General features: G+C 54.4%; 1 protein-coding gene across 1 annotated transcript; it reads left to right on the top strand.

Annotated features, from left to right (window-relative positions):
• The first annotated feature begins 14 nt into the window (after positions 1 to 14).
• On the top strand, positions 15 to 5,734 carry NOP2 (NOP2 nucleolar protein). Its single transcript, XM_056339593.1, has 16 exons — positions 15 to 191; positions 271 to 316; positions 389 to 492; positions 1,112 to 1,377; positions 1,676 to 1,719; positions 1,885 to 2,054; positions 2,850 to 3,049; positions 3,152 to 3,241; positions 3,321 to 3,408; positions 3,505 to 3,645; positions 3,836 to 3,975; positions 4,254 to 4,343; positions 4,640 to 4,762; positions 4,847 to 4,944; positions 5,036 to 5,166; positions 5,276 to 5,734. The coding sequence occupies exons 1-16, from the start codon at positions 17 to 19 to the stop codon at positions 5,527 to 5,529; spliced, it is 2,160 nt and encodes a 719-aa protein (XP_056195568.1). The 5' UTR covers positions 15 to 16; the 3' UTR covers positions 5,530 to 5,734.
• Positions 5,735 to 11,956: the final 6,222 nt, after the last annotated feature.

Genomic DNA, 11,956 nt, shown 5'->3' with positions numbered 1-11,956 from the left:
GCCCGGCGGCGGGCGCATGCGCGGGGCCAGAGGCGGGCCGCACGTGTGGCGGCGGGCCCGGGGCCGCCGGAGGGGCCGCGCCGCCATGGGCCGCAGGCTGGACCCCAGCAGGAAGGAGAAGCGCGGCCCCGGGCGCAAGGCCCGCAAGCAGCGCGGGGCGGAGGTGGAGCTGGCCCGCTTCCTGCCGCCAGGTGAGTCCGGCCCCGCCCGGCCCGGCCCGGCGCCGCGCTGCCGGTTCGGGCCGCCTGACGGCCGCGTGTCTTTCCGCAGAGCCGGAGCCCGGCAGGAAGAAGCTCTCCAGCCACGGGCGGAGGAGGTGAGGCCGGGGGGGCCGGGGGGGCCGGGGGGGCCGGGGCGGAGCTCACTGCCGCTTCCCCTCTCGCCGCAGGGCTGCGAAGAGGCGGCTGGGAGCGGGCAGCGCCGCGCCGGTCGGGGGGCGCCGGGGGGCAGCAGCAGGAGGAGGAGGAGGAGCAGCGGGCCAGGAGCCAGCAGGTGAGTACCGGCCGGGGTGGGGCGTTCCTGCAGACAGCCTGTCCTGCTGCCCCCCAGACCACCCCCCCACCCCCCTTTTTTTTGTATGGCACGAGACAGGTGGGGGTTTTATTATTTTAAACGAATTTTTCCTGCTTGCCGGACCCGCCGTGCCAGGCGGCGGTGCTGCCCGCGGGACAGGCCGGCAGGATGCTCTGGTCCATGGTGCCGCTCCCGGGTCGCCGCTGCTGTCGCAGGCAGGTTGGGCGGCTGAGGCCTTTCGGGCCGCCGCGTTGTGTCCCACGGCGCATAGGAAGGTGTCACAGCAGGAGGAGGGAAGGATGGACAATAGATTTGGGAAGGGGGGGTACTGTAACACGTCAGGGCAAACACTATAAGAACTTTGTGGCCATGTTTTTCTTTGGTAACTCTAGTTAGTTCTCTTTAAAGCTTTGTCGGAGTAGAGGTGGTAATGTGCCCTTGTTTGCGATTGAGAAAACCGATGTGGAGAGCAAGCAATCCCTTCTCTTGGCCAGGCAGCTCAGCCCTAGGGTGAAGGTCTCTTGTATCACAACTGAAAAAACAGGGCAGCTGCTTCTGAGAATAACGCCTAACTTTTAACCGCTGCATCTGCCTGTAGCTGAAGAGCAGATATCCCCGCAGAAGGAGAAACGTGCTGTAAAGGCAGCGGGACAAACCACTCGTGGCCGCTTTGGCTTCAGTGATGGCAACTCAAAATGGCTGGCTCCAGCCAAAGCCAAGAAAATCCCATCTAAAGGAAGCAATGTGGAGTTATCCAGCGATGGTGAGGTGGAAGGAGGCAGCTGGGAGATGGAAGAGGAGGATGGGAGCAGCGATGAGATGGTGGATGATTACGGTGTGTCTTCATCATCAGAGGAGGAAGAGGTAGGAGCTTTTTACCCTTAATTATGCAAGAAATACTTGGCTTTGCTGGCTGAAAAGACCCGTCAGGCCTGGGGAAACAAGAGTGACTTTACTAAGGGGTGGATGGATAGTGAGGTGGCAGAGAGCTTTCCCCTTCTTCCCTTCACAATAACAATTTCCAGTTTAGCAGCTGATCCCAGGATAATATTTGGTGCTTTTGTTTGTTGCTTTTTCAAACAGAACAGGTAAATTTCACAGATGCTGGGAAGTAAGGGGGTACCCGGGGATATTGCTTCATTATTCTTTTGTCTCTCTTTAGTTGCTGCCTATTGAAAAAGCTGCCCTGAAGCAGAATTCTGATAGGTAAGGATTTGATAATACTGCCAGCCTGCAGCGTCTTTCCTGGTTAGACAAGGAGCATGTGTTGTTTGTTCTTCTGTCCTTTTTGCCATCTAAGAAATGGTAGTTGTGAAGTACCTGTGTGATACTGTTCTTCTGTAAAACATCTGTCCTGTTCTTTGTCCTTAGGGGAAGCCTTGGTGAAGATGACAGCGAAGAGGGGGAGGAAGAGGAGATGGCAGAGGCGGCAAGGGGGCAGAAAACAGGACAGAAGGAGGAAGAGGGCCCAGATCTGCAGCTCAACCTGGATATAGATGAGCAGTTTAAACTGCCAACTAATGAACAGATTGAGAGAGAGGATATCCTTTTTATTTGTGACATCCATAAGCCATGTGCCTGCAGCAGCACGGGGCCTGGATACGACTAAAGGGCTTCCTTTGGACTTTATCATGAGTATTGCTTAGCAAGAGCATTCTGTGCGCGATGAGGTATTTTTAGATGAGCTGCCCAAATAGATAGTATACAATGCTGTGCTTCTGTACAGCACAGTTAGGAAATCTGTTGGGCCCTGTACAGAGCTTGGAGCCTGCCCCGGTTTCCTTTCTAGCCCTGAGTGCATGTGGGTATCTTATCAGTAGTTTGTTCCTCTGTACCCTGATTTTCCCGGTAGGTGTTTGTCTAACCCGTTCCTAGAGCCTCTGATGACAGCAATTCCAGCACCCAAAGTACTTGCTCTTGGGCTTTAGTGATTTTGATTTCCTCCCCCCAGTACATCTAATCCTGCCTCTTCTCCTTCTCCTCTGTACCCCGTAGTTGCCCTTGGGGAACTTCTAGTCTCTTTTCTGTCACAGGTATTGTTTTCAGCATTAGAAGATGTTTTTTGTTGTTGTCTTTTTCCTAGTTTTTTCTGTTTATCTAAAGTAACTAAACAAATTCTTGTAAATACCTTGTAGTTCCTGCCTTGTGAACTTTTTTTGCCCGGTCCCATCCTTTGAATCCCCACTCTGCTGAGGTCTGATGACAGTCTGTTCCAACAGAGCCTTTCTGGTGCGGGTGCTGTGATGCAGGAGTCCTGCATGACTGATTGTGCTTGCAAAGAGCTTGTGTGTGTGCAAGTTTGTTGGCTGTTCATGGTTCCTTAATGGTCCTTCTACCTGCTGAGCCGCCTGACCTGCACATCATTCACCAGCGCATCAAGGGCAACATGGAGGTGCTGCAGGACTTTGGGGCGAAGCGGGAGGAAGGACACACGCGACAAGAGTACCTTGCATTGCTGCGCCGGGACATGGCTGCCTATTATTCCTACAGTGACTTCTTGCTCGTGAAGCTTATGGACATCTTCCCACTCCCTGAGGTAGGATCCTGCCCTGCCTGTATCTTTGCTGACTGATGAGGATTTAGCTGCCTTCCTGGGCCTTCGTTTTTACCTCTGTTCTCTGTCCTGTCTTCCACCCAGCTGGTAAACTTCCTGGAAGCTAATGAGGTTCCCCGCCCTGTGACCATTCGCACCAACACACTCAAGACGCGGCGACGGGACCTGGCACAGGTGAGCAGGAGCCTGTGGTTGTCTCCTGCACCGCCTGTCATACGGGACAGCATCTCAGTCCCATCTCCTTGTCTTGCAGGCTCTAATCAACCGTGGTGTGAATCTCGACCCCTTGGGGAAGTGGTCGAAAACGGGGCTTGTTATTTATGACTCCTCTGTGCCCATTGGTGAGATCACCCTTCGTGTTGTAGGGCTCCATTGACCCACTCCTGACTCCCATTTTTTTGCGTGTCATCACACTTTGTTCTGCCTTCCCTGCCTAGGTGCCACCCCTGAGTATCTGGCTGGGCACTACATGCTGCAAGGAGCCTCCAGTCTCCTCCCCGTCATGGCTCTGGCTCCACAGGAGAACGAACGCATCCTGGATATGTGCTGTGCCCCAGGAGGCAAGACCAGCTACATAGGTACCGCCCTGCAGCCCCTGGTGGGGAGGTTGGGAGGGGTGCCCTGTGAAGCGACGAGTTCACTCATCTATACAGAAAGGGGTGACAGAGGCAGGGACTGAACTTGGGGAAAGGAGAGGGGTGGCTCTCCCTGCGGACAAAAGTGCAGGGGGTTTGCCGCCCCTTGCTGATGTGTTTTGCCCTCTGGCAGCTCAGCTAATGAAGAACACGGGTATGATCTTGGCCAATGACAGCAATGCCGAGCGGCTGCATAGTGTGGTAGGGAACTTGCATCGGCTGGGAGTCACCAATGCTGTAGTGAGTAACTGTGATGGACGCCAGTTCCCCAAGGTACGTTCCTGCCTGTGCTGGGGTGTCCTTATCCTGCTTACCTGGAGCTGCTGTGCTGTCCCGTTAGTTAAATGGGTGTTCTCCAAAGCCACTTGTCACAAGAGGATGAGCAAAGCTGCTGAGGAGTGTGTTTGTTACTTGATAGGGAGACAGGAAGGTGGACAGGGAGGAGCGAGGGATCTTTGCTGCCTTCCTAGTCTTCTGGTTCCCCTTCTAGTCTTAGTCTTATTCTGAGTCCCTGCCTGTGAGTGTAATTCCAAACGTACGTCTTCCTGTAGGTGCTTGGAGGGTTCGACCGTGTCTTGCTTGATGCTCCTTGTAGTGGAACAGGTGTCATTTCTAAGGATCCTGCTGTCAAAACCAACAAGGTGAGTGGCCAGTGGGGACACAAGATGGGGACTTAAGTATGAGTCACAAGAGGAAGGACTTTGGGACAGCTTTGTTCTCAGAGATGCCTGCAGTGGAGACACTGATATATTTTTCCTTCTCTTTCCTATTTTGCATGTTGTACCAGAGCCAGTTTTCTTTGAGATTAGTTCTGCAGAAGACTCTGGAACCTTTATATCATGCGTGCTTTCCTCTCCTGTCATCCCTCCGTCCACAGCAGAGGCCTGGAGTGCTTCCCTGTGCCCCTCTGGCACGCTAACCTATCTTTCTCTTTCAGGATGAGAAAGACATCCTGCGCTGTGCTCATCTGCAGAAGGAGCTGATTCTTAGCGCTATAGATTCAGTCAATGCTGCCTCAGAGACAGGGGGCTACATTGTCTATTGCACTTGCTCTATCATGGTAAGTCCTTTCCACGCTCTGCTGTGGTCATCTCCTACTCAGAGGACTGCTGAGCTTCGGATCCTAATGCTTAATTTCTGGCAGGTGGAGGAGAATGAGTGGGTTGTGGATTATGCACTGAAGAAACGCAACGTTCGTTTGGTGGCCACAGGCCTGGACTTTGGCAAGGAAGGCTTCACTAGGTGCGTGCCAGGTCACAAGCTGCGCAGGCTTCTTGGTGGCCAGGTTTGAGCAGAGGTGTTCTATCATTTCTCACCCTGCTTCCTCCTCCAGGTTCAAAGACCGTCGCTTCCACCCCTCCCTCAAGTCTACGAGGCGTTTCTATCCCCACACGCACAATATGGATGGGTTCTTCATTGCCAAGTTCAAGAAATTCTCTAACGCCATCCCCCAGGCACAGACAGGTAACCCGGTGCTGGAGCTCGGCTGAGCTGCTGGGCCTGTTCTCGCAGGCTGCTTCCCCTGCGGAAGCCAGGCAGGTTCTTCTTACAGCTCCTTTCTCTGTTGTTTCAGATGAAGAGCCTGCTGTGGAAGCAGCACCTCCATCCACTGTCCCTGATACCATTGTGGAGCCTCAGCCAAAAAAGAAGAAACTTGAGGGATCAAAAGCTGACAAAGAGCAGAAGCCACCACAGCCTGCTTTGAAGAAGAGACATTCATTGCAGGCACAGAGGAGACCCTTGAAGGCTGGCCGGCCTTCTCCCAAAATGATGCGTCCTCAAGCCCCTGCCAAGAAGAAGCATAGGATGAAACAGAACAGACCGTGAGAGGAGCTGCTTTCCCGGGTGTTGGCCCCCTCCTTTGAGTGCAAAGGCTGCCACAGCTTTGCGTGTACCACCTCGTCTTTGCTGCTCTGTGCAGAGAACCTCTGCAGCGCTGCACGCCTGGGACAGCTATAGGCCTGTTTGCTCCTTTCCCTCTGCATCAAGGACTGATGCACTGACACATTAAAGGTTTTATACTCTTGCTCAAGTCTTGGCCTTTTCCCTTGGAACACTGAATACAGAGTTCTGCCACGTCCCCTTACTCCTCTGCAACAGAAACCCCTTCCACTCCTGTCTGACGCTCTGGCGTTTTTGGTTCTTGTGCCCTGCTGTGCTTCTCTTTGTGAAGAGGCAGTGAGAGCTGAAATCCTGGCTGCGGGGGTGTGGGCTGTGTTTGTGGTGCCGGAGAGCAGAGGGCTTTGTTGGGGCAGGGCTGGATCTCCCTCCTGGGCCCGTGGGCCTGTGCTGGTCCCTAGTTCCCTGCGGTCACTGTGCTAATCCAGTCCACTGCTGTGACTGAGCCTTGTGCTGGTCCCCAGCAGTCTCCTGGTTCTTGACCTCCCAGACTGCAGCAGGGATTGCCACTGGTCTTACGACTGACGATTGCCACCAGAGCTTATGGTCACTATTTCCTTCGGCCTTTTTGTTCACCTAGAGGGGGTTGCTCCTCCTTAAGACGTAACGGGCAGTGGTCTGGGCTGCTTTTGTTTAAATGTCAGCCCAGGTCCCTTTCCTTTGCCAGTGTGAGTTGATTATTCTCTTCTTTGGTTCTGCCATCTAGTGAATAAATCTCTAGAGACACTTCGTTAATAAACTTTCTACCAAGCACCCTCTCCAGCTTCTGTTCCACCACAGTGTGTGTGAAGTTGGGTGTGTGACGGACCTGAGGCATAAATCTTGTTTCTGTAATTGTCTTGCTAGCTCAGCTCACCTGAGGCTTTGCCTTGATTTGTTTTCCTTGCCAGGCTCTGGGTTCGTGGGAGAACTTGATGCGCTATTCCCGTGTTTGTTGTTGAGAACAGCTGAACGCAGTGGACTGTAGGATCTCGGGAATCCTTTGTCCTGGTCCGCTACGCATGAGGCTGCTGCTTTCCCATGTGATGAGCTTCAGCAAGTGGTGAGGCTGAGCGTGAACTCCAGGAACTCCCTGAGACACGCACACGCGCTGCTGATGCAACCAGACACGGACCGATAAGCAGAAACTGAAGAAAAGCGCTGTGGCGGGTGCCCAGGAAACCACAAATGGGACTCGCCAAACAGGAATGGCAAAAAAGGCCAAATCCTGCTCTTGCTGCCTGGCCTGTCACACCGAGAGCGTGCTGGTGGGTTGTGTGTGTGTGTTTCGCTGGCAGCAGCTCCTCAGGCTTGTGCCCTGCCCGGTACCCGGCTCTCGCATCTCTTGCCCTACTTGTGGGCTAGGCCAGCGTGCAGCTTGCTGGCAGGTCGCACACGTGCGTGCGTGCAGAGGAGCCGGCAGGGATTAGTTTAATAACGAGGCCAGGACAGATGGTGGGAATCGGGTGCGGGGCTCAGGCAGGCGGGCACGCTGACCAGCAGCCAGTGTCTGTGTGACTGGCCCCTTCTGTTTATCCCTCCTCTCCGTTTCCTGTGCTCACTTCTCTCTGACGTAGCTCAATGCCTCCCTCTCCCCTCATTTGATCCTTCCCCTGAACATCCCACAGTAAGTTTTTCTCCCATAATCTTCCTTAAACACTGCATGATAAACTTTACGCCACAATTCCCCTCAAACATCCCATGAGAGATTTGCTCTTCCCCATGAAGAATATTGGTGGTGAAGTTTCCAGCTGAAGCTCTTTGAGGTTGCACTTGAGTGGTTCCTGTAATCGTCTGATCTGTCACCATCTTGGGAGCCCTTGGTCTTTGTTACAGCTTGTCTTATCTTCCGCTTTTTAGGGCTTATGTATCTGTGTGTTTTATAACTCTGGTTTTGACTTTGTCTTTTTGTGTTGAACAGCTATTAATTAAATGTCCTTATAGTTGAAAATCACTTTTCCCCCACACTTCCCAGTGAAGCGGGGCAAGGAGGAGCCTCTGAATGCGACCGTCCCATCCCACGCTTGTGTGGTGAGGTCTCTGGGTTGCCTGACATACAGGACCCAAGGGAAGTTTTCTGGGGTCTTTCAGAAAAATTAATTAAATATTGGGTGCCATTCGGAAAGGAGTTGCTAGATAACAGAATGGAGACAACTGTTCCCTCCCTGTGTAAAATTGCCTCCCCGTATGCGCACTTCAGCCCCGTGTTGCTGGTGCCCTCTCTCCGAGTAAGGGCTGTAGCACTGGGAAGCAATCGGGGAGGACAAACACACCCGAAGTTAGGGGGTGGCTTCTGTGAGAGGAACAGCTCGAGCCTAGGCCTCTTGGAGCCTGGGAAAGAAGTGTTACAGCAGTGTGTAACATCGTTAATGGCATGGAGAAGATGAACAGGGAGCAACTTCTTGCTCTTTTCCAGTAAACAAAAGCCCTGGGGCCCATCAAACACACCAAGGGTGTGGGTAGCTGTGACCCTCCTTTCTGCAGGGCGCAGTGGGTGCTAGAAGCTTAGGCAGGTTGAGAAGCCAGCTGTATTCACGAGGGGAAAATATTTCTTGTAAGGGCTGCTAAACACAGCTGGCTGAGGAGATCCACAAGGCGTGAACTGGCTGGGAGTGCTGCCAGGGGCGACCACTGCCCACTCGCCCGGGTCACGAACCCTCTGTCCTCATCCTGTGCTGGAAACTGGTTCCTGGGCATAGACGGACCGTTGCTGTGACCTGCAGACCCGAGCGGTTCCGGTGTTGCTGGGAGGTGGTCCCACTGCTGCGCCTGCCCCTTGGTGCTCGCGAGGTTAGTCCTGAGCTCTGCCCAGCACCTCGTTTCCCTCAGCTGGGTCCTCGCTGCACAAGGCTCGCATGGCTTGTGGCAGCAGTGGCTCCTGGGCAGGCTGAGCCCTGCCTCTGCTCCTCCAGCCTCATTTCTTTTCCAGTTCTAGGAGGTTCCCCTAGGAGGGATGAAATACAGGACTGTAGTGTACAATTCAAAAGTGGAGCCGTGTGGCGATCTTCCAGCTGTAGGGTGGCTTGCACCGGGCAGGGCTTTTGCTTCTGGCAAGCCGTGAGCCCGTCCTTTGGGAAGCGAGGCTAACCTGTCCTGTTAGCGACGCTAACTGGGTCCCACCGCGCTGGATAACCCATTTATCTTGATAACCCCGGCGGCAGGGATAGGATGTTCTTGGTTGGGATCCCAGTGTAATTGTCTGGTTCCTAATGGATCTGCAAATTATGTCGGTCCCCTCTGAGAGGTGGGAATAGATGCTGCTTTAACCACCTCAGCAGAACTTCCCTCTGTTGCTGTACGTCATTCTGCACGCTTTGCTTGCTGCAAACCTGCTGTTACAGCTGGGGAGAGGCGGAGGCGGCTTTCAGCTCTCCTTGGTGGCTTGCTCCCCTTCTGCTCTTTATTTCAGCCGCTGCATAGCACTGCTCAGAGAATGTTGAGGGGGGCGGTGAAATGCTGCCATCGAGTTGGTGGCTTCCCTCTGCATTCTGGTGCAAGGCTGCTGGTCACACTGGGCTTGTGTCTGCAGCTGCCGCCTTGCACTGGGCATCTTTTGTTACCTGAAAGCTGAGATTTTTGGAAAATGTGACAATTGGGTCATTGTTCAGTACCTTTAATGTAGTTTATCTGAGAGCTGCCGGTAATGTGGTTTGTGAGAGCTGAGCAGAGCGAAGTGAAGGAAGAACTGAGGCAAAGCAAGGGTTGAAAGCAGGTCCGAGGAGTAAAAATGCTGTTATAAATTAAAAGCTGGTTGAGAGAAGTCACTGTAATGGGTCGTGATATCTGCTCCACTGCGCTGTACACAGATGTTACTGGGGTGGCATTTAGTGACTTGGAGAAAAAAAAAATGGGTAAGCAGTTCTGTTATTAGAACTTATTGATTTTGACAACTTACTTAAGTAGAAGTTATTTAGGCTAAAGAAGGCCAATGTGAGGCGCAGCCGGTGTGCGGGAGAGGGGAGGTTCACTGCTAAGGGCTGCCAGTGCGGTGGAAGAAACCACCACGCGCGTTGTAAGTTCTTGATTCTGGTGGGGATTCTTCGAACGCCTCTTCACGGCGAGGCAAGTCTGTTGGAGAAGCCCTCCCGGGGTACGCTGAGGATGCTGGCTGCAGCCTCGGGAATGCCACCAGCTCCCCCCTGCCACCCGGGAGGTGCCCTCGGCGTGTGGGGGGAGGAAACCGGAGGCTTCCGGGGACAACGGTGCATCATGGAAAGAGACTCTGGCAGCAATGTGGGTCGGTCACTAATTCCAGTGGTGTCACGCGCTGGAACGCCTGTTCTGTGCTGGGTAGGCAGCCTGCGGTCGCGTGGCCTCGTGTCAGGCTGCAGCCGGGGGAAGGGAGTGAATCCTGCGCTGCGTGCTTCAGGGGCTGGGGTATGAAAAGTAGATCCTGGAGCACATGCGCTGTTGCATGTAACCCTACAGAGATGTACATGCTTTTGTAGGGGCTGAATCCATAAATGACCGAGCCCAGGTCGGTAGGTTTTGCTCCCCTGAGCTGTCCATCCCTGCTAGGGAGGGTTGGAGAGCCCTGAGGAGGGGCTGTCTGCAGCTCCCTGCCCTGCTGCTGGAGTCAGTGGGGGATGCTGAGTGGAGCAAGGTCTGTGAGGCCCCTGGTGCTCGCTGCAGTGCCCAGAACTGCCTTCACGTGCACCACCTGGCTGCAAAACTCCCTCCTGGGGACTGGTGTTCAGGGTCTTTAAAAAGCAAAGCCATTCCCTCCTTTGCTGTTGGACAGGGACGTTACTGGGCGTTGGTTTGGGTGGTGATGGCTCAGCTTCTGTTGGCAGCTGCTCCTCGGTGCCAATTGCTCCCCAGTTTTGGGGTTTTAGTGGAGCATCCTGGAAGTTGGAAGACTCGGAGGGTTCACAGTGAAATGCTCCAGCAGTGAGGTGCAAGGGAGGAGGTAGCATGGGGGGCACTCAGAGGGATGGAGAGCAGGGAGATGGGGTATATACACGCTAGCGTGACCTATGCCTTAAAAACCAGAGCCTCGAGGAAAGCTGTAGAGCTAATTTGAACAGGTTTCACCTACGAAGCACCGCTGCAAGGAGGATGCATTAGCTAGTAAGAGGTTCTGTGATCTGGGAGAGGGGGAAGCACCTCAAACTGGCAATGGATGTTAAAGCTGGGCAAACTCACGCGGGAGGCAAGGCAAGGTCTGGGATTTTATTAGGTGATCAGCCACCTGGCAAATCTGCCTCCATTTGTCTATGAAGGGCAATGGCAGAGGCTCAGTCCCTTCACCGTGCGGTCAGCAGAGACACAGTCCCACGTGAGTATCTGACTTGAGCTGCAGAAATTTGCACCGTGTGTTTTGCACAGGGTAAGAAAATGCAATAGTGCTTTCTCAGCCTAAAAATCTGTGCAAGATAAATAGCATCATGTTTGTGAATAAGTGTCTGTTTTTACGTTGGCTACGGGCACAAATTTTAAGCGCTGCAGTGAGGAGCTCTGCACGTCATCTGGTGGGGTCCAGCAGCGCCACTGCTGAGCCTGAGCTGGCAAACTCAGGGCAGGAGCTGTTGGAGGGTCAGGAGAAGTGCCGGGGGTTTTGGTGAACCAAGAAGGGAAGATGAGGAGGAGGAGCTGTTGTGCTGGGGTAGAGGAGCGTTGTGCTTCCCTGGGCAGCAGGGTTGTCTCTGGGCTTCCTCAGGAGCAGCTAGAAGAAGTTGGCCCTTTGCCCCAGCCATCTTCTGTGTCAGGAGGAATCCTTTACCCCAGCAAGTAGCTTGAGCAGGAGAAGCCAGGAAAAAAAAATAAGGAGGCTCCACGCTGCCCTGTCCTCTCCAGGAGACAGCTGGAGTGCTGGTGGGAAGAGGCTCTGGGGGTCTGTGGGCCAGCCCCCCGCTGTCAGCAGGACTGTCCCGGCACTAGGTCATGTCGCTGTGGCTGAGCCCTGAGAGCCACCAAGGATGGAGCTCCTGCACCTGCTCCAGCGCTGCACTGGCCTCCCGGTAAAACAGGTTTTCCTGATGGATGGCAACACCTTCCTCTGCTGGCGTTTCATTAATCAGCCCTGGTGCCGGGTTTCCCCAGCAGGACAGGAGCAGGCCAAGCGGAGCCTGGGAAAGCGCTTGCTCCACGTTTGTAGCCGTTGCTCTTGGCCATGCTCCCCGCTGGCTGCAGGAGCAGCGGATCTCCCTGCTGCCCAACACCACTCGCCTGCGCGTGACCGGAGGGGACTGCGGATGGGCTGGCAGGGACGGGGGGTAAAATCCGGGGTGTGCGAGGGGACGGGGTGCTGGTGGAAAAGGGGGGCTGCCGCGTGTGCAGGCAGGCTGCAGCAGCATGCGGGGCGGGTGAAGGGACGTGGCAGGAGGGAGTCAGTGATGACTTCCAGGGCACGTGTTGGGAGGTCTCCGTGCTGGAG

Source organism: Falco biarmicus, chromosome 5, assembly GCF_023638135.1.
Source record: "Falco biarmicus isolate bFalBia1 chromosome 5, bFalBia1.pri, whole genome shotgun sequence".
Lineage (NCBI taxonomy): Eukaryota > Metazoa > Chordata > Aves > Falconiformes > Falconidae > Falco > Falco biarmicus.
Note: the sequence above shows the minus strand (reverse complement) of the source record. Positions and strands in the feature narration are given on the sequence as shown.

What these genes read in the sequence shown, in the direction of transcription:
- NOP2 (XM_056339593.1), top strand. Translation starts at nt 17, where the DNA reads ATGCGCGGGGCCAGAGGCGGGCCGCACGTGTGGCGGCGGGCCCGGGGC. An exon ending in TCCAGCCACGGGCGGAGGAG is followed by an intron (nt 317 to 388) that starts GTGAGGCCGGGG and finishes CTCTCGCCGCAG; the next exon opens with GGCTGCGAAGAGGCGGCTGG. An exon ending in CTGCTGTCAAAACCAACAAG is followed by an intron (nt 4,344 to 4,639) that starts GTGAGTGGCCAG and finishes TTTCTCTTTCAG; the next exon opens with GATGAGAAAGACATCCTGCG.